The following is a 21,951-nucleotide window of genomic DNA, read 5'->3' on the forward strand; positions in this document are numbered from 1 at the left end:
AAAAGAACCATTCAGGAAACGTGGCATTCAAAGTGGCTTAGGCGCAGTTCTCTCACCCTGATGTAGGTCATCGTGCAGAGAGCCGGCGTGGCTGGGGCTAGAGGGAGGGATCTCTGAGCCAGGCACATCACCGTTGGGCGTTAAAGATATGTGGCAATTCCAGCCAGTCTCAAGACCCATCTTCTCAGCAAACACCTGTAGGAGAGCAGACAGAAGATTTCAGTGTAGCTGTGCAGGCCAGAGTGTTGCAGACCAAGGCTATATTGGAGTGGAGGTACCTTCTGGACCCATTAGTGAGCTGAATCAGATTAACCTTAGATTGCACTGGAGCCAAACTCTCCAGACAACCAGGGGACATGCAGGTTCAGGGGGTTCAGCAAAGACAGCTTACCTTGCTTTTGAGCTCATCTTCCAGGGAGAAGTAGACAAAACGAATGCAGGCATTGACCAGTCCATCAATGAGGCGGACAATGTCGAGACGGGCCTGATACTGGGATGAGACCATTCCCATGAAGATCTGTCCGCTCAGAGCCTGGATACAGTCTTCTTTCTCCATCACTTCCCCAATCCCTTCTTCAGGCATGCAAACAACACGCAGTCACATTGAGACACAGGGGTCACATGTGCATCAGATACCCACAAACATGCAGATACAGACATGCAGAAGGAAAGATTAGGAGATATCCATTTGTCCCAGCATACCCAATCACAGAAACGGTTTCAGGACACCCACATATGTGACCAAGGATACAAATTGCATGGAAAAGAAAAAGACAAAACAGAAGACAGGGATCAGCCACAAGGAACTGGGCAGAGAGGTGGAAGGTGTCTGCTGCCTAATGTTCACATGTGCATTTTAAACACGTCATATTGTGCTTAAACAACATGGTGAGTCTAGCTGAGGCAGCGTGGCATCAGAGTACGAGGGGCTGATGCAAAGCAACTGGATCATGTTCCCTCCAGCAACATTGCAGACACTCCCAAAGAGCCTGCAAAGGCTCTGTGACAGGTTTGCTTCACCATCGGCCTGTGGTGAAGGGGAGGTGGATGCAGCACAAAGAAGCAAATAATGAAACGCTTCACGCAGTTGCAAAGCTTGCCACAGGTGGGACTGAAAAGTGTTTTGAAAACACTGTCACAACTGCCTCTCAGCTTTTGGAAACCCCATTATTCACATTTTACAGAATGAGAAACCAAGGTGGAAAGATTAAGACTGGTTTTCCAAAAGAGCCTCCTGGAGTTACGTCATGGCATGTGCTTGTTTCTCAGTTTCCATTGCTGTTCTGGAGGAGATGCACAATTCATCTCATGGGAAACAGTTCCTCAGCACAGCAACAAAATCCATCAGAGGACAGTCACATACCACCATACATTTAATTCATTTGAAAATCTTGGCATATGTGATTTCCATAAAATTAGACAAACAGCGAACAAAGTATTGGAATACACAGAAGTCTTGACTCTCAGTTGTTTGCTTTAAGAAATAGACTTCCCACAAGTACAAAAATTTATTTGCGAGCTTCAATAACTTAACTAGAAACATACCTACCAGCTGCTACTTCCTCTGGAAATTCATCTACTTCAGAAATCCTTAGTTCTCAGTTTCCATCTGCTACTTTGAATAACAATGTTCTTACAGCTCTAGACTGATCAGAAAGCAAGCACCTGGCCCCGCAGCAGATCTGAGTATAGACCATGCAGAAAACACGTACCATCTGAGCTCCAGCTATTCCTCCGACTGCTCTGTTTGATGGGGGTGGTTCCGGGGAGATCACAGCATGTGAAGATCGCGCTCTGCCCAGGGACCTGCACCAGTTCTATGCACTTGCCATTGAGCTGGGAGGACAAGGCACAATGCATTGGCTTGTACGCAAAGGCAGAGCAGTATCCTGAGAGGCAGGCGCGCTGGTAGAAATCTAACACCTTCTTCCTATATAGAAGAGACCAAAAAAAAGAGAGTTAGCAGAAATGCTCCAAACATACACTGTAGTTCAATGCAGAAATCGACAGTTGGCTATTTGGGAAAATGTGTTCCATGAGGAGCGGTCGGAGATTCTGAAAAGCCTTTCCTTACTGTTTCTGCATTCTCTAAGCGGCAGGCGCTACGTGGCACCAAAACCACAGATTCCAACAGGGGCAGTGGTGAATGTTTCTGTTTGCCCATCAGACAGACTGATGAGTATGAACACAGTACTCTTTGAATACACTTATTAATATAATATGCTCTAAATGGCTGCCAGATGTCTCCAAGGAAGTTCACTGCATGACAGCAGAAGCTTAATTCATCAGAGACAATTTGTCTGTAGGGAGATAAACACCAAGGAAGGAACTGACAGCTCTGTAACAGACTTTTCTCCTATTGCCTTTCAAAGTTTGGGTCCCAGGAGAGAGACATATGTGAAGTCTCCATTTAGTCAATATTCAGTCGCTGGAATAGCGTGAAGTTTGTTCTCTACACTGAACTCACAAAGGTAACAAGTTAGATTATACATGGGATTTTTCATTGGTTTCTAAGATTATAAATAATCTAGAAAGGAGCAGCGGGGTGTTTCTTACATGGTAGGCAGACTTCAAATAACAACGTGCTGCTAGTCAATGAAACTAAACATTACTGGCCTGCTCCGCTAGCAGGAACAGAAATTCAGCCTGTAGATGAAAACGCAACAGACGCTGTCAGATATTTCAGCAGGACTAAAAGGGTGTGATGCGTTGTGGTGGACTGGTTTGAAGCTGTCAACAGCAAGTAGAACTGATCACTTTGAGTTTCATATAAGACAAGGCATTTGTCTTAAACAACAAATTCTCTGCCACCACCATTTGGCCTTATTATAATTGACTGTCCTACAGTGCGTACAGAGTCCACTCATAAGAGACATGTTAACAGAGTAAGAAGTCACTTAGTCTTGCAGTCCAGCAGTTGCTTGTTGCTATTTAATCTTTTACTTTGCTATAATGATAACAAATATTATGAGCAGAGATGTCTTATGTTCATGAACTACTTGAAGCTTCTATTAAATAGCTTAACAAGCATAAGTAAAAGCAATTTTAACAAAGAGTGGCCAAGTTTCCTCTGCCATTTATCTGCAGCTCCTAAATGCAAAAAATGACAAAGCTGCCCACCTGTCAGAGCCAGAGAGGGGGTAGATATCGGTACCGTCCCAAAAGTCTGTGCAGGCCTCAAGGATGATGTCAGCTGTCCCGTGAGAAAACATCTGCTCAGTGCCTGAAGTGTAAGAGAACAAAGAGTCAGCATCGCACAGACAGGCCCCCAGGAAAGGGATGTCATACCCACTGCTCCCTTATTTGTTAAAAGCGAGTGCTCCCACAAACCGCCTTGCTGCACTCCATATATCCCCTTTTCTCTGTTGAAAGTCTTTAGTCTCCATTAAGAAATTATTCAAGACTGGATGATATGTATTCACCTGCTATTTGCCTGAGAGTTCAAACAAGGCTGTGATAAAATGTGAGCCATGTAGTCAGTTCCTATTCTCCCCTTACACTGTGTAACAATTCTGCTCCTACAAAGGTGGAATAATATCTTGTTCCTGTATCCAACAGAGCAGAAGAAAGAATATTCCTGTGTGCCTCTTCTCATGAGAGTACAAGCACCGGTGATGAACCTGCGGGGATCAAAGTCTGCCTACCCTGGAAAGTGCATTCAATTTAAGGCCAGATGTGGATCTGAAAGGTAAGAGCTATTCTTGCATACCTTCCATTTGAATAGTAGAAGATAATTTAACAGTGTGACTCATTAGATAGCAGCCTGTTTTACAAAGGGTCCTGAAAATGCATTAGATCAGGATGGGTCAAAAGTTCAACATAACAGACTCTAAAAATGTAACTCACGTTGTGATCAGGGAAGAACTGAAAATCAATGCATACCACAGCTTGCTCTGTTCCACGCCCCCACCACTTTTCTCTTTAATACAGACCTAAAATCTCACATTCCCTCTCATAGACAGGGGTGTTAAGAAGTGTTTCCCAAAGGCGTGCGATGTCACTTGTCTGATGCACGTCCCGGGCACAGGACACAAGTTAAAGGACGCAGGGCTGCCTCCCTCTCCACGCTGCCTGCTCCCTTTCATTAGCACTGGGACATTACCATTGCACGCACGTAGACTTCTCTGTCTAGGTTCCCTCCTCCAGCTGCTCTGTGACTTTGCCCCCAACAGCTTCAAAGCTGATCTAATGAAAAAAACATCACTGCCAAGAAAAATGAGCCCAAAGGCTTCTTGCAGGCATTGTTGCTGACTGCAAATGCTCACACTAGCTGGGGAAATCAAGAGCCAAGAATACCCACTCACGCAGACCAGGCAGGGACCTTCAGGAACACTGGAGGACTTTCCAAAACACAGCAGCTCTCTGCTTTCTGCTATAAATAGTCATCACACGCCAAGTTTATCAGCATAACAAACCTCCAAGACGAATAGGAGCTGTGTGCAAAGAAGGAGCCTGTTTCAGGGACACAAAGGAGTACTTGTGCAGAGCTCTCGTTATTTTATTGTATAAACACCTAATCCTTCCCACCTTGTTCCTGTGCTCAGATAGCCCCTGCTAGGAAAGAGGGAACGAGATGTTTCATGCAAAACCTATGGCCTGGACACAGAGCAAGAGCTTGCAGATGACCACACACACACAGCCCTATGTTCATACCTGACAGCAATTGCAATTAATTTTCCATTCATACCGTCAGCATCCCACACGACAGTCCTCTGAGGGGTAAATGACAGTGACAGCACGCACTGCAAACTGGAAGGAGTTCAGTCAGCTGTCATTGCCAGTTAAGTGACCGCAGCCTCTTCCCTTCCTAAATCATGAACTCGAAGAGCAGGATTTCTCTGGCATAAGGGAGAAAACTAATGAATAGGAAATGAATATAGCCAGGCATTCATGACTGCTGGGACTCCTTAGGAAGAACCAAGTTGCTACAGCCGAGACAGAGCACGAGGAATGTGAGAGTGCAGCTGTAGCAAGGGAAGACAGAGGTGGTACCAAGCCATTTTAATCTGCTGAAGATGCCGGTGAGCTCCTCATTTCCATATGGTTACTATGGATTTGGGATGAACGCTGCCAGATGGTGAGACACACATTTCAATGGAAGAGCAAGGGAACTGGAGAGAAGGCACCTCCTATTTCTGCTACAGCTGTAGAATTTATTATGTATCGCCTTCTGACTTCAGCTCATCATGGGAGTGGGTGGATTCAAAGATTTATTGACAATGTATCTAGAGAGGTTAGTTATGATCATATTGTCTGACTCCTCTGCATAAACAGAGCCATTTGATTTCAACTAATACTATCTGCATAGTCCATTATTTCTGGATGTACACATTTCAAGGGACAAGAGTGTCACGTGAGAAGTGTTCCAATGGTTAACTAATCCCGCTGGCCAAATTCCTCTTAGAATTCACTCCAGACAGCATAATCCAGGTCACACAAGTATTCGTCTGAGCTCTGGCCTCTAAACTAAACCGTTTAAAAACGAGGATAAGGAGTTGAAATGAGGCAACATTAAAGGTTTTTCCCTACACTAAGAATCTCAGCATCAGAAAAATTATTGCTCACAAAGGCAAGACAACAGCCATCAGGGCAAAGCTCCTGCCCAGATTAAGATAGACATTTAAGAAGAATTGGTCAAGAGAAGACAGTTTAATTGGTAAATCTCTGGCCAGTATAATAATAATAATCATATTTCAGATTCAATATTGAACATATGTCAACTCCAGAGAGCCAAGTTCAGTCAATTTAAGATATTATGAAGAGGCTAAGAGCTCTGACAGGCAAGCTGTTAAATCTTGCTGAGGTGCCTTAAGACCTCGTGGTGTCCAGCTGCACGTCCTTTCCATCCTAGCCTGTTCCAACCAGAACAGGAAGGAGTAGGAGGAGTGGAAAAACCTGCATGGCTTCAGGTGTTGTATTCATGGTCACAGGATTGCATGGGATTTCTGTGATTTCTTATCAGTACACAATACAGAAATAGACTATGCAACATAATACACTAGACAACTCATGAAAATTATTATGATTTGGGTTATCAGAAGGATGAGCATCTCAAGTGGATGTCCAAAGGAAGGGGCAGCCTTACTGGTCGTGGTGTCCTTCACGAACAGGTTAATCATGTGGCTCAGGGGTGGTCTCCTCTTGGTGATTGATGAAAGCTTCCCCAGGATTGTTTCCTTAACCATCTCATCACTTGGCAAGCGGTACAAGGCCAAATAGTTCTCCTGCTTGAAAAGATCTTTAGCACCTGGTGTGAAACCTAAAATATGATCATAAGGAGGAGAAAAATTAGGCTCTAACCAAAGCAAAAGAAAGGTCCTCTCTCCTGCTTCTGTGCCATCCAGTTTGCCTGTGCTCATTTTGTCACCTCCTCAGCAACAGGCAGCTGAGCTGCGCTCACTGTGCATCTGCACCAAGATGGCTCAAGATCTGTGATGAAAAACATTCAGAAGGACGAGATGTTGTTAGAAATTACAGCTTTCTGGTTCACTGAAGAGACGAACTGTGCCATTGATGGACAAGCAAAGAAGTGAGGTCAAGAGCTTCCAGATTTTAATCTTAGTGTTACCTCAAACTTCTCTCCTGTGCTTTGGTTTTCTCATCTATAAGATGAGCTGAGGTACCTCACATCATTTATATCCAAACTCCTCATAAAATATCATGGTAAGACAGGGCAGCTATCTGTCCATTAGCAGGTATTCTTTGTCTTCTGATCAGTCTCCTGGCAGACTCAAGCCAGAAGAATACCAAGCCTAGCCAGGGCTGGCTGGAAATATCCTTGATGACGTTCGTTCTTTGAGAGTGTCTGCAATGTCAGAACTTGCTAAAAGTAAACTCTTTAATAGACTCTTTTGGCAACCAAACAACAACAGAGTCAGCTCTGCAATTCCACCTTCTCAGCAACCAGGACTGGGGAAATATTTTTCTTGTGCTCTCTAAGGATTAAGTGTCTATTGACAGCTCTGATTTCTCTGCGTCTGCTCATCCAATTTCCCTTACCTATTAGCCTGGCAAGCTCACAGAGGCCCCAGGGCACGTGGACAGGCAGCACAGCGTTGTGAGTTTCCTGGAGGGCAATGTTGCAGAGGTGGTCAGAGAAGCGGCACAGACGTTCTGTCACGCTGGCGTTGCAAAGATTGAGCAGCACGTTCAGGCCCAGAGGCTTGAGGGAATTCAAGTGCATCTGCCAGTTGGAGTCATCAAACTGGATGCAGGAGGGGTTTTGCTGGTCTTGGGACAGGCTAAGCATCTCCAGGTGGTAGTCACACACAAAGTCTTCAGCCTCACAAGCCAACACCTCACTGTCAGCGACAACCTGGTCCAAAATACAGGAAAATTCTGGTTGGTTACAATGGATACAGCTTGTGCCTAGAATCCCACAGGGAATTCCCAATTAAACTCCCAAAAGGGGAGACTCTATGGGTTAAAGTCTGTCTCATAGCTCCACAGAAGGCTACTTGTGTGCCACTTCTGTATGTCTTACCTGAGCATGTTCCTCCTCTCCACCCTCTGTGTCCTTGCTGAAGCTCACATTGGACCCAGAGGGATGTTTGCTTCTGCTGTTTGGCTTTCGGTGGGCATGGGTGTCGGGAACCTTTGGAGCATCAGTAGACCAGTTGTTCCTCTCTTGCTCATTTGTCATGTGGACTGTGTCTGCCAGGGGGCCAGAGAGCAAAGCGTCTCTTTCGTGGGGCTGCAAGAAACGAACCAAATAAACAGCGGTGACTCAGTGCTGAACAGGAGCCACTACTGATGCACCTGCTGCTTTAGGACTCCTGTAGAAGAGGATCTCACTCTTGCTGCTGGTTTGTCTTTTAAGCAAAGAATTATGGCATAGGACTTCTTTACAAGCCAAGGGCTTCCTCTATAATACAACAATGTGTGTGTCAGTCAAACTGATTACAGCCAACACATACATTATGCATTATATATCCCTCACCTCATCTTCCATCTCAGGATGGCAGAAAGACCGTGTAGAGAGCTCATCAGTCAGATCCTCGTGGCTATCGTGAGGTGGTTCCACTTTCCCACTGAAGAACAGAACCGTCTCTGGGCTGGGGTTTGGCCAGGAAAGAATCCCCTGCTTGTCTACACAGCAGAGCACCTGGAGCATCCCACAACAACCCCAAGAAAACAAAATCTCGGTGAAAACATGTCTCAGTGTTATAAACGTCACACGTTTAATAAACACATGGGAGGATAGATAAGTCTCTCCTTCACCAACCTTCTTCCTTAAGAAACTGCACCTAATAACTCTCCAAGGATTCCTTGCTCTAGCAGGACTGATGGGTTGTTTAACATCAATTTTATCTCAGGATATTGCAAAACTAGGCATGAAGACCATGGAAAGGAAGCAACTACTGAACCTGTTTCACCAGCTAGTACCTTATCAGGATCAGAACCAGCTGGTTCTTGAACAGGAGACAAGAGGGTTATGGGACCAGAACCAGAGATGGAAAATAGAGACACCCTGTTAGACGCCACAGAGTAATCTCTAACCTTTGTTTTTGCACTGAATATGCTGCTTAGACGAGACAGGACAGTTTTAAACTCTTCTACAAAGTTGCCAGAAGGGTTTCTAGTCCCAGCAAAGTGAACTGACTGCTAACAGTCTGTGCTCAGGGAAGGACGACATGAGCGATGAAAATAAAGCATCCACTTAGGGCTCTTCCTTCTGACAGCCCAGCAATACTCACAGTGACAGATCCCAGACTGTGGAGCAAGCTGGAAGTGAAGCTCAGAGTTGGGGATTTGCCTTTTAAAACACAGAGGAAGTGGCTCCAGATACAGCGTATCATTTCCTGCGGAGGGAAGCAGAGGACATCAGCCAATTAAAGACACGTTCGGTGAAAGCCGAAGGGAGGGAAGGAAGAAAGGGAGTGTGACATTACCTGCTTTCAGGTTCAACACAGTGGTACACTGTAAAATAAACATTGGTCTCTGTGGGAACCTGATAACTGATACGGTGTTCATATTCTCAAGGGAAAGATTTCTTCCCCCTTCCAGGGCTTGCTAACAGATTGCTGAATTGAGAATACACTGAAACTACCTTTGTCTATCCAAAACCACGGGAAGGAATTCTGAAGTAATTTCATTTGGGGTGAATCCGTTGTTACGTTTTAGTATTTGTTCCTCCGGTGACTCTCACCACCCTGGATTATAGAGTTTGAGGCCTTAAGATGACAGTTACCACCCTGCAGACTTGGCAAATGGAGTCACTGTGGTGACTTGCCCAAGGTTACTGACCGAGGCTGTGACAATGTCAGAAATAAAGCCAAGGTGCCCTGCCTACTCCATCATTATAAATCAATTGTAATCAACATGGTAATAAACTGAAAGAAGGGAGTATTTTGCAAAATTCAAATGTCAAGTTGGTGCCCTTTATCTTCCACACGAATATCGCTCAGAGGGAGTCTGGATGGCAGCAACCAATCTGAGCACCAGAGCTGTATGTTTTCCTCTGTTCACTCCTAAATGCAGCAAAACCAGGTTTGCATCACAGTGCTATTTTACTGCTTTTTAGCTGTTGTTCTGGAATGCTGTCACTGCAGAGCACTTCCCTCAAAGTTCCTGAGATCAGGTTCCTTAGTTCCTAAGGGTTAGTACAGCTATAAGCTCAAATGCAAAAAAAAAGCATGAGCTAGCACCAGAAAGAAAAAAGCTCTTCTTTAAACCAGCTTCTTATAAGCAAAAATGTTACATAAGTACAAAAGGAAAGAAGCAGATGTTCTCAGTGAGAAAGGTCAGCTCAAATCACTCTCATTTGACAAGTGAAAAACATGTCAGCTAAATGATGATCTAGCACAGAAATACAAAATATTCAGCAAAGGAAATGTGTGTGTGTGTGAATCCATGTGCACTCCTCTGTGTGGCTGGGAGCAAGGAGATATTGGTTCTTGTAATATCCAGTGATTTTTAATCACTCCCGAAGTCCATCTGCCTTCTTAAGGAATGGGGAATCCTAATGCCCAATCAGACAGAAAAGTGTCTTTCCTCTACCCACTTGTTTAATCTGGATGATGCAATTTATAGAGTGGCCAGATGCAGTTCCTCCCCCAGAAAAAGGTCTTCTGAATGTTTATTTGCCCCATCTTTGGAAGCAATACTAATGTGCTTAAGGTTGTTAAGGAGCCTATGAAACAGGATCAGACTTTTAAAAAGCCTGAACATCCCATGATCCCCTCGTTGTGTGTGGTCTTGGTGCTGACCGCCACCCCCTCCGCTCTTTAGTTTTGGCTTGAAGGAGGTTTATCTGGTACAAGCAAAATACTTCAAAATACTTCCCTTCTTCCCAACACACGCCATAAAAGGTTTATTTTATTCCTGGAACAAGAGGACTTGAAAGAGTTACTTTCTTCAGAGCGGAAAGAGTTGATTTCAAACCACTTGCAGGACTCAGAAAAGCACAACTGGGCTCAGTATCAAAGTCACCTCGATCTCTGGTCAGCAGAGCAGCGTTTAGGTGGGAAGGTGTAGGGGAAAGACATGCAACCTGCATGCATAGCAAATTAAAGCAGCTAATGCGTGACAATGGACAACTGAGACACATAAAAAGGGTCTAGGAACAAGCAGGAAACCAGAGTGGAAGGGAAAGGATATAATGAAGTTCTGCAGTGAAGATGGAAGAAAACAATTCATAATAATAGTACCTGAGAAGATACCATCTCTGTGTAGCTGCTGAGAGTGTCCTCTGAAAACTTAGCAAGCTGCAGCAAGAGAAGAGACCAGTTACTATAATTGTGCTCAGAAATGTGCCGTGAGGAACATCCTTCCCTAAATACTGTGACCTCAGAGAGAAGAAAGCAGGAGTGTTGCTCTGTGGGAATCGCTACACCAGGGCAGACCAATAATTCATCAAAGCAATTAAGTCTTTAATGGACTATATTTTTATCTACTCGTGAAGCACAGTCAAAGTGCTTAGTGCTGTACATCACAGAAGAACACACAGTCATTACCCAAGTGTCTGCAGAGAAAATAATAGCAATCAGACCCAGTGGAGGCTCTTTCTGGATGGTTATTTTTAGACAGAAAGAGCTGGGATTGACTGATCTGTTTTTAAGTTATATGGGTCAGTGAAAAGAAGGGAGCTGGAGGGGTGGCTGGAAAAGCAGGTGCCCGGAACACAGCGGACACAGAGGAATGAGGTGATGTGGGTAGGAAACTAAAAGAAATTCCAGCAGGGCACTGCTGTGGGGCCCTTGGAATTACACCGAGAAATCCGGCACAAATTCCACAGGAGATGTAATTTTGAAAAACAGTTTAAATTTAAGTATATGTATAAGCAAATATGGCGATTACATTCGTATGTAAATAAAATGACAGCCCAAATAGTAATGCATACATTTGGCACTTCAAAGAGGATCAGTTTAACAAAGCTGAAAAAAGCCAAGACAAATTTGTCGGAAATAATTTAAACTGAGAACTATGAAGGATAATTAGGAATTGTTTTAACAATAGTTTGTTACAATTTTTAAAAGCAAAAATCCAAAACTCCACAGTTTAGAGTGGAAGTGAAAATAGAAGTAAAAATTAACAGACAAATAAGACAAAGTATACCAGTAGGCAATCAAAACCAGTCCACTGGTTTTGGCAGTGAAATTCCAAATGATAGGGCAGGCAAGGCAAACATGTTAAATAAATATTGCTATTCTTTATTCAGTGATATAATCATACCATATGATAACTTGGAAATATTTTCCATTCTAACACCGGCTACTAAAAGTAAATATGTTTAAATTAGCAAGTCTGGACAGCTTTCTGACTGTTACTGCTGATTCTGCACAAGGCTTGAACCATGGATTAAGTCCCAGTGCAATGCAAAAAAGCTCATGTGGTGCCAGTGCCTAAAAAGGGTGAAGAGAACAAACCAAGTTACCACAGGACTCCAGACAGACTTTGATTTCAGGCAGAATAACAGAGCAGCCAACGTGAGACTCAATTAAAAGAAGTGGAATAATACAACCAGTGCCAAACACCACAAGTATAGGAGTAATAAATCTCAAACTATTGTGATATCTTTTTTGACAAAATTACAAATTTCACTGATAAAAGTAATACTTTTGATGTAGACCACTTTGTACTTTGACTTGATACAAAACGCTTAATTAGTTTTCTAACAAAAAACAGAGTAATACCAGGGAAATAGGGCTCATATTAAATATATTAGAAATAGACTATCTCCAAATGGAACAGAAACTGAGGAATTATTTGCAATAGGATGTGTTACTAGCTCAAGCAGGGACAAATTCTGGGTATTTTGTTAATAGGCTGAAAGAAAATTTCAAACAAACAAAACAACATTACCAGTAGAGACTGTAAACTACACAAAGTTGGAGGCAGGGTCCAGTAATAAAGAGAACAGACCACTGTTACAGAACAAAATTAATTGCTTGGTAAATAAGCAAAACCATGCATACCAACAGCCACAAAAGTCAGGTTGCATCCTAAGAGCAAAAATGAAGGTTGGACTTACAGGATGAGGAATCTATCTTAGAAAGCAGATTATCAGCTGAACAAAGCATGGCCATTTAAAGCAGCGGCTAAAAGATCTAATCTGATCCTTTTTTGCACTAACAAGGGAACATAGAGTAGAAAGTCCAAAAAATTCAGCACAACTGTTACTGGAATATTTTGTGGGTTTCGGAGATTCATAATTCTGCAGTGATCCTGAAACACCTGACAAAGCTAAAAGCAAAGCCAAGAGAAAGTTTAGACTGTTGGAAAATACGCTTATAGTGACCCAAGGTGCTTAAACTGTTCACTTAACCAGAGAGACGGTAAAAGGGAATGTCAGTAGCTACAAGAGACCAGAAATTTGATTGACATGCTCTTAAATCTAGGAGACAAAAGATGTAAATGTTCCAGGGGTTGGGAATCAAACAGTACAAAAACTCTCACCAACACAGAATGCCCATTTCTAGCAGTGAAGTCAATAATTACTGAAGGAACCTATCAAAGGCAGTAGAAATGTTTTCAAACCAACATCAAATTCCTTTCAAAAGGGAATGCTGCTGTAGTCCAACTGCAGTAATGCCACGTGAAGACAGGGCTCATTTTGGGGGCCACTGGTTTGTGTCCTGCCGGATGTCTGACTAACGAGTCGCAAGGGTCACCTACAGCCTTGAAAAACTGGGAATCAAACAGCTTGAACATGATGGGACGGGACAGAAGGGGAGAAGAATGTCACACGGGCCAAGTGACTGGAGAGGAAGAGGGTCTTACCTGCTACATTTTGAACAGAGAGAAGGAAGAAGGGAAATAGAGAGGCCAAGAGAAGGCTGCCCTAGTCAGGGGGGAGAATGACACGTCAAAACGGCTGTTCTGCAGTGGCAAGGATGGAGGATCATGTTTGAGGGGTCACAGAAAGAGCTGGCTGGACAGAGCGAGTTGCCTGGACAAAAAGGAGAAGACAGGAAAGAAGAGAAGGAAGGTGCGAGTATGAGTGGGTATGTTGAGAACAATAAAGCAGGAAAAGCCAAGGAGCTCTGGCTTTTCCCAGCCAAACAGAAAGGCGTGAAAGGAAAGAGGAAGGTCGCAAAGACAGAAACCCAGTGGTGTTGAGAATGGGTAGGAAAGGTGAATTGGAGAAAACACTGCAAAGAGACGGTAAACGTGCAAACGCGACTGAGGGAGGTAACATGGATCCTCCCTATCAGGACACAGGCAGCATAGTCATGTACAACCTATATGGAGAAAGTAGAAAACACAGACCCAAGGCCACAGAGGCCAAGGAAGGACAAGAAGGAGAAACTGTTCCAGTATGGGCATAACAGAAGTGAGCACAGAAGACAAATATAGCACAGTGCATCTCACCAACACTGCCACCGGGAGAGAACAAGAAACACCCATCAGCACATCCCGTTCAGGATCACACACCCATCAGACTACCAAACTCCACTCCCCAAACCAGCACAACCGCCAGAAATTCCTCATACTCCCAGACCCACTGCAGAGGCCATGACTGCAAGCGAAGCCCTAGAGCCTCAGGAAAGGGCTGTTCAGCCCACACATTAAAACAACGGATTGCAGAGGATCTCGTGTATCCCATTCCTTCTCAGCAGCTAAATGTTCCTAGTTATGGCCACCACAGGGCATTTATCTCCAGATTGACCCCTCTGACGGATTATATTTAGCTGATAGAAAGCACATGCCTTGAAGAGATTAATGGAATCACAGGAGCTTCCTATCACCTTGGGATATCTGTAGACAGGTTGAAGAAAATAAAACATCTGTTCAAGAAGAAGCCACACTGTGAATCCAGGGAGAGGGCATAGCTGAGACAATCAAAGATCCAATGTGGACACATCTGCTGAATTCACTGGGCTCACTTCACAGAGCCCTTCACACCTCCTGCCCCCATCTCTGCAATGGTTTGATGTGAAGAGATACCTACCAGTGAGGTGGATGAGGCCTTGCTCATCTGGGCCAAGACTCTGGCTTCTCCAAAGGCCGTAGCAAGAACCCACAGGACAGGGAAGAGCAATGGAAGGATAGGTAGGACACCATTTACCTGAAAAAAAAATAATCGTGATCAACAGCAAACACAGAGACAAGAAGAAGTCAGAGCTCTCACGTGACATATTTTCCACCAGAGTGAGAGGATGGGTAGGAGACTGCGGGGCAACACAGGGAGAGGCACAGGATGGGAGACACACACACCCTTAGGGTTTGTAATGAGGGAGGCCAAGAATAAGTCACCAACCTGCAGCTGGTTTTCCTGCTGAATGTGGCATAAAGTCTGAGAAGTTTAAAGGCAAAGGATACTATATATACACACATACACATATATACATCCATGGTGAGAGAAAGCAAACAATGTAAGGGCAGTCTAGGAGGAACGGCCAGGGTAGAGTTGTTGTCATGCTCTGCTGAGAGCTCCTGGATCCAGCATACTCAAGGACACGTATAGGACCCTATGACAGGATGAAGCAGGTTGCATAGGGAGCAAATCAGTCTCGATGATGCTCTGGGCGGAGCTGGAGTGGAGCTCAAAGCTCTCCTTTACCTGTAGCTGAAGAAGACTGTACTGCCAAGAAGCAATTCCAGGAGCTTTGAAAATGAAGCGCACAGCATTGGTGATCAGAAAGCCAGCCTGCAATTCAAACAAAGACAATGTTGTTGGCTAACTACTAGTACTTGCAGGGAAGGAGTTTTCACTGACTTTTAACATTCTCAGCCTTGGGAAAGTCTGGAAGATATACTTGGGCTGCTGCTGCGGTTCCTCCCTCCACTCTCACTGCTACAGGGCTCAGCATTTTTGCTTTTCTGAACCACCCAAGGCACACACAGAGTCGGCTGCAGGAGTGAAGGCCTGGCCACAATTTCCTGTTGATGGCTGCAAATTCTTCACCTTTATTGACAAAACATGGCTATATTCAACAACAAAGGCTTGAAATGGGACCTACCAGTACAACAGGGACTGCGTATTTCAGCATCACTGACTGTACAGTGAATCTCTCATTATCCAGGGCTGTCACAGGACGTGACAAAGCCATTTCCAGACACCACCTAAAAATGGAGAACAGCCTGAGATTTTGGCAACCAAGACCCTAACCTTGTACCTTCCTCAAATATAAACCTCCTAGTAGACCTGAACACTGTGTTCATTCTATGCTATGAGGGGCAACCTCCAAAAGATAATCCAAGTTCTACAATAGCAGTGTTGCACTTGCCACGGTAAATGTGCAGTTCTGTTGAATGAACTCCCCAGGTCTCCTCACCCTCTTAACAAGAAGGCTCCACCACCCCAATGCATACTGAAACTCCAACAGGACATTCAGAAATCTGTACCTCCAGTTGACCAAAGGGTGTCATATCATCAAACACATGAAATCTGTGACCTCCCTGTACTGTTCAAATTGGTTGGAAAGTAATGAGCTGAACAGTAATACTTAGCATATATGTGGTTTTATATATTAGCCTCACCTACCAGTTAAGGAGGACACTAGAAGACAGACAGTTAAGAGACCTGGAGCATTCCCAGGTAACAGAGAAGACACAGCATATTTGAAAATTCCCGTCCAGAGCTGGTAAGTCTCATTCTTTGCTGATACAAGGGAGCAACAAGGACAGAGACAAGCTGTGCTGGCATTGTGCCGTGTATTTAACCCACCTGACATTATCAATTATCGGGGTCTTCAAGACACGGAAGAGACGATACAGCTGAGGGTTCTGAGGTCCCTTCTTCACTTCTCCCCTGGGGGAGGGTGGAGGTGAGAAAGGTGGAAACAGATCTCCTGGCTCCAGAACTATGTGCTCATCATCCTAGAAAAAAGACAGAGAGCCCAAAGGCTGCACGGTCAGGGCCTTGGTGGAATCCTGCTGTGAGGGACTGGAGGTTTAGTCCTACATGATCCCTCTCACTGCAAGCGACTCAATACCTGTTTGTCACCAGGCTCAACTAGCTAAAATGAAATGCTTGTGTTCAAGCACATTTGCTTATGTTATGAAAATTGGCATTTGGAGTGAGTTACAAAAAAAAACAAGGATACATTTCAAACTTTAAACTTTTTCCAGTCTTCTGCAAGCAGCAAAATCCTTGCACAGATCTTGTAATTGAATTATTAATTTACTTCTACCCCATGTATTTTATATTATCTTCTTTTATAAGAAATCAGTAGTAAGGAGAAGGTCATAGCAGACACTTCTCCACATAAAAAACAGGACAAAGTAGAGGTTTTGTATGTCATAGCATCCTGCTGGAGAGATTCACTCCACTTATATTTAGCAGCACGTTACAATTCCCCCTTGACCTGTTGCTTTGGAATCACATTAGTGTCTGCTGTCTATCACGTTTGGGAATTCATAGAGAAGATGCAGTCTGTCCTTGACTAAACTGGAATTTCAAATTATTTTCAAGGTCAGAAGAAATCAAACACTCCAATAATCTGTACACTGGGAATTACAAGTACTAGCAAGAAAATCTGGGAAATATATTGTGACAGGCCAGGGAAATAAGAGAAGCAAGTTACCTTAATCCCTCTCAGAGAAGCAAATGACTCCTGGCCTGGCCTCAAAGCGATGACATCTCCTTCTACTAACAGGTTCACAGGCAGGTTGACGAGATGACCATCCCTGTAGGCCCAGTGAAGGGACCAGGATGGGGCATAAGGCATGTGAAGGTCAGGGTACATGGAGTCTGGCCATTTCACCTCTTTGCCAAGTGTATCTGAAAGCACACAGTGTGAAAGAAGTAAGTGATAACTATTCTAGAAAAGCAAATCATACATCAGTTTACATCCTTTAGTGGCTACAGGTCCTCCAGTGCAAAGCTCAGTCCATTCCCATGACCTTTCATCATCTCTCTCCCCTTGATGGCTTTTCCCCACTCTCCCCACCCAGTATTAACAACTAAACATAGTCATTTTATAACCTTAAATACAGACTTGTACAATGGAAAAGCTAAAGGTTGTCCTTAAAGCTGCCTCACTGAAATGAACTGCCTCCTTAGGTTCAAAAGCCCCTGCTGAGACGATGCTCACGCACAGCAATTATTTCCTTCTGTTCTATGTTGTGGTACAACCCCACGTATTCTTCTCTCATCATCTGCTGCAAGGCAGATATTTTTGTAAGATACTGAGGATTCGAATGACTCCAAAGCACAAACATAACAGACGCCTACCTGAAAACACACAGATTGGAAGCACATGGCCGCATGACAGCTCAAAATAACTATTCCACAGGGCAGGCATGAGTAGGACATAATTCTCACAGCCTGTTTCTGTGTGATGCAGGAGAAGGCTAGTAAGCTCCATTAGTAATGTGTGTGATCAGGTTTGGAGAAAAATCCAATGGGAGGAAAACACAAATGCAAATGAGAGACAAATGAATGAGACCTCACCATTTATCTTATCAATGATTGTCTGAAGTCTCCTCTCCACCTCTCTGCACTTCAGCCTCTCTTGACGCCCAATCATGAAGAGATCCAAGAGGAGAAGGAGGAACAGCGCCAGTGCATTAACTATCTCAGCACCTTGGCTTTGCACAGCAAAACAGAAGACAGCAGAAAGTGTATAAGGTTTGAGTAAATGAGCAAAATACACTGCCAGACGCCCACAGAAATAAATGCACACCTGCTTGGTTGTTTATTCCTACATCCCACAGACTTGGGGCTAAAAATGAAAAGCAGGGAGCTATGTTCACACTTCTTTAGAATAATGCCACCAGAGAAGTCCGAAAAGACCCATATCACTTAGAAAGTACCCTTGCAAATACAATCAAGGCATGCTATGGTGCACGTGACAGCGCAGTAACTTCTCCTATGAGCCACTAACTTCTCCAGTTTCAAAATCCTTCCTAACTGTGAAAATGCGTAAGGACTTTTCAAGACCTACGAATGCTGTAGAGAAAAAGTCTCAGTCTCTCGTCTATCAGAAGCAGAATTAAGTTGGCTGAAGTTTTGTGAAAGGGACTGACAGGGAGAGAATTACCATTGTGAGTATGCTAATGTCTAGATGTCTAAACAGAATGAGGGACAGCAGTTATGTCAGCCACGCATAGTGTCGAGACAATGTAAAACTACCACCTTGCTTCAGTTAACCAGCACAGGGTGTTTTGCTTACCTTCCCTGGGGCTGGTTCCCGTAGCAGCACAGCAGCAACAGCACTGCCAGAAGCATCAGAGATGCACCAGGCCAGTGGAAACAGGAGCAACGGTTACCATGGTACAGGAAACTGCTCCTCCACACCTCCTACGGAAGGAGAGCAGCAGACAGTGAGCATTCACGAAATACAGAGCCAGACATTTGAAAAAGCAGAATGAGAAAGGGTGAAGGCAGCAGTTGATGCTCCAGGATGAGCACAGTTTTGTAAAACCCCTGAAAATGATACAGAGCTCTCCAGATCAGTGATGGGAATGCTACAGCACTAACAGTTGCTCAGCTGGCAAGTCTGGGTGAACACTCTCTGCTTTACTCTTGCTTGGAAGAATGAAAAGGCTTCCGTGCCAGGCTGCCCCATTGTCACTAGCCAAGCAAGGAACTCTTTTAAGTACTGTGCATAAACAGTAGCACTTTGTATTCAACACACAGGCCAGGCAAATATGGTGGAGAAGGGGAGACTGCTGAGCTTCAGAGATTCCTCTCCACCCAGATCCTTCACAGGTGAAGCTAAGCTCCTGCAGAGCATCCAGGAGAGAAGTGCTGAGAGAAATGTACCCTTAGGTAGATTCCTTTGTTTCCAAAGACTTTAGCAGTTCTACACCCGGACACTCTGTCACAGCAGTCTGTGAGGGAATGCAGCCAATTTTTGTTTAATCTTCAGCTTTACTTTGAGAAAGGGAGACTGAGCGCCCAACCTTCTGCCATTTGGTGCCTCACCTTCCATGAAGTCACTTTTTTCCGCTCCTTCTGATGCCCCTCCAGCAGTGCTGACAACTGGTCTCTCAGGATCGTGAGAGCTTTCTTTGTGGTAAGGCCCAAACTTGAGGTCATCTCATCCTGAGGTGCCAGAAGAACAAACTGTTTAGAGCTTTCCTATGTCCTTTTCAGGCTTTTTCCTGGTGCCTGACTGAGCACCCTACTGTGAATGCCCTGCACCCATCATCGCCGGTCTGATTCTCCATTTCCCTGCAATCATCTTCCCTCCTGTGAACTTTGGACTTCTGGCTGGAATTAGAGCACCTAGATAATATCAGGTAAACAAACCGGTCCTGACTGCGCCGGATAAATACTTTATCAAAGCACAATACCAAGTCATTTCTGTGAAACAAGATTCTAATCAGCAGAGGCTGGGGACAATACAAAGGGAGGCTGCTCAGCTTCAAGGTTACACAGGCTTGAACTGGTGTCAGCTTGTAGAGAACAGAACACAGGTATGGTAGAACTTTAATGACAGAGGATAGATCTTTCTAACAGTAATAACAACAAAGTAGTTGAATATCTGCAATTTTAAACAAGACGGGTCTGGTTTCCACAGCTGCTCGTTACAAATTTTTGGGTGTGAGCCCTGCCTTTGTGGCTGCTCTGCCACAGAAACCCCCAGGGTTAAGTGCTACGCCATGGATCAGCTCAGGAGGAGATGTGTCTCCAGCATCCACTCTCCCTTTTACAAGAGGAAGCACTAGAGTTTTAAGTGCTGAATTGTATGAACATGTGAGGGAGGCATTTGGCCTTGAAGGGAGCACACCAGGTCCAGTCAGCAAAGAGGCAGCAGCCTGAAGGACGCAATCCAAGAGCAAGCCATCTGGAAAACACCGCCGTAAGATGCTGGTAACAGGGGAAAGGGGTAAATTCATTTCTGGGGCAAGAACACAAGCATTTGCCTTTCTTTCAAATCACAGAGACTGCTGCAAGACACTGTGGGTACCAGATCACTGAATCAACAAGGAAACACAGGCAGGTGTCCAGGAGAGGGCTACAGCAGATATCAGGGAACTGGTCAATAGAAGTTCTCACTTGCATTTCACGTTTAAACGCAACCCCCCCAAGGGCGTACAGCGCATAGGATATCCTGCACGCTAGAAATGCTCAGGTGTATTGTACTGTTTACAGAGCGCAGAACGACTGAGCACAAAGCAGGCAGGAAGCTTCCCCCTCCGGTCCCCACTAGCGTGACATGTCCCAGTAAACCCAGCTCAGGCAGGAGCTGCAGCTGTTCCTGCTGTTGCAGCCAGAAGCTCTTCCCAGCTCAGCCAAATCCACCGCGGTCTCAAACTGCAGCAGCTCTGCTCCAGGAGCTGCCTGCTCACAGCAGCTCTGCAAGCGCAGCTCAGCTAATATCTGCACTTTTCTTCCTGTTCCTTAACCGAGTGGTTTCATGATGAACATTTACCGGAATCTAATCTTGGGCTTCAGACTCATTTGCACTGATGGTCCAATCCAAAACTGTAATGTTGGCATCAAGGAACAGCAGACAGCTGCCCTTTAAATTATCATCTACCACAAGCACTCCCCACCTGTCAGGGACTATTTGAAACACTAAATTCTGGCCAAGCAGAATCTAGCAATGCTGCTTTAGCTGCACTTTTACAGAACTAAAAATAATCCTGCTGTAGTTTACACTCTGTGTCAGTTTTAGGAATAGAGGAAGCAGTTCTGTGTTGCTCTTGGAAGCAGCCCAGGTAACATCAGCACAGGGCTAAACATAGGAGCCTCTCAAAGAGTCCCAGAGGAGAAGACGCCAGGCAGTGTCACTGGCAACAGAAATGCTCCTGCACCACAGGAGTGCTGCAAACAGGAGTGTCCGTGAGCGACACGGAGCAAGAGACACAATAAGGTTTCTCTCTCTGAGTGCTGCGTGTTTGGAGCATGGCAAAGCACCCACAAAGCGCTCATCCTCTCCAACACAGGGAAAGCAGACAGATAAATAAAAGACACAGAATGAAAGGCAGCAATAATAAGAAGGACTTTGAAAAGCAAAGTCTGCTTAGACACCCAGCTGGTTCCAATGGATACATCAAAAGCTAGAGAAGAAATGAGAGGAAAGCTGCACTTAATGCCAACACCTGCCAACACACGCTGCCTGGAAACAGAAACTGCCACATCACAGCAGGCAGCGAGCAGAAAAAGGCAGCAAATCCAGAGGTAATCAGGAAGGCTCCTGAAATACTTGCACACCTGCTTCAGTCTTTACACAGGAGTTACTGTTTTTCTGTAGCATCAGTCAAGGGAAGGGCAGCCACAGAGGAGGTTGCTGTAGCAGGTGAGCAAGAACAAGGGCAGAGTGTGGCAGGGAGGGCAGGGATTGTTCAACACCCATCCTGACATTTAAAACATGGAGCATTCGGCAAAGCGGGCAGAGCCAGCCTGGCAAACGCTGCAATAATGCGAGCAAGAGGCTGCCTGCGGTGACTGAGATAACCTACTGCTGGCGAGCACCGAGGGAAAGTGCTGGGAAGCAAGGAATGAAAGGGACACGCAAGAAGAGCCACCCTGAGCTCCTGGCGAGGGGCAGCTGTAGGTTTTCACAACAAGAGCTGTCCTGCTAAGTCATCAACTGCAAATGAGGCGTTTTT

The 21,951-nt window shown here is 44.8% G+C and overlaps 1 protein-coding gene across 3 annotated transcripts in view; it reads right to left on the reverse strand.

Annotated features, from left to right (window-relative positions):
- Window positions 1–21,951, reverse strand: part of TMEM94 (transmembrane protein 94) — a 46,666-nt gene that overhangs the window by 11,068 nt on the left and 13,647 nt on the right. For 2 of the 3 annotated variants that reach the window (XR_014185500.1, XM_082066847.1), the window contains exons 3-20: window positions 19,316–19,435; window positions 18,561–18,688; window positions 17,840–17,976; window positions 16,971–17,167; window positions 16,112–16,263; window positions 15,405–15,507; window positions 15,005–15,091; window positions 14,393–14,509; window positions 10,650–10,706; window positions 8,697–8,801; window positions 7,940–8,104; window positions 7,484–7,693; window positions 7,000–7,315; window positions 6,086–6,259; window positions 3,121–3,223; window positions 1,713–1,930; window positions 392–573; window positions 57–195 (exon numbers count right to left, since the gene is read on the reverse strand). Coding sequence is in view for 2 of the 3 variants with exons in the window: in XM_082066847.1 (XP_081922973.1) it covers window positions 57–195; window positions 392–573; window positions 1,713–1,930; window positions 3,121–3,223; window positions 6,086–6,259; window positions 7,000–7,315; window positions 7,484–7,693; window positions 7,940–8,104; window positions 8,697–8,801; window positions 10,650–10,706; window positions 14,393–14,509; window positions 15,005–15,091; window positions 15,405–15,507; window positions 16,112–16,263; window positions 16,971–17,167; window positions 17,840–17,976; window positions 18,561–18,688; window positions 19,316–19,435 (2,710 nt within the window). In the remaining variant the exon portion in view is untranslated. The remainder of the gene's footprint in view (window positions 1–56; window positions 196–391; window positions 574–1,712; window positions 1,931–3,120; window positions 3,224–6,085; window positions 6,260–6,999; window positions 7,316–7,483; window positions 7,694–7,939; window positions 8,105–8,696; window positions 8,802–10,649; window positions 10,707–14,392; window positions 14,510–15,004; window positions 15,092–15,404; window positions 15,508–16,111; window positions 16,264–16,970; window positions 17,168–17,839; window positions 17,977–18,560; window positions 18,689–19,315; window positions 19,436–21,951) is intronic. The other variant, XM_082066848.1, reaches the window with a different exon arrangement.

This window comes from Streptopelia decaocto (assembly GCF_964273445.1).
Source record: "Streptopelia decaocto genome assembly, chromosome: 16".
Classification (NCBI taxonomy): domain Eukaryota; kingdom Metazoa; phylum Chordata; class Aves; order Columbiformes; family Columbidae; genus Streptopelia; species Streptopelia decaocto.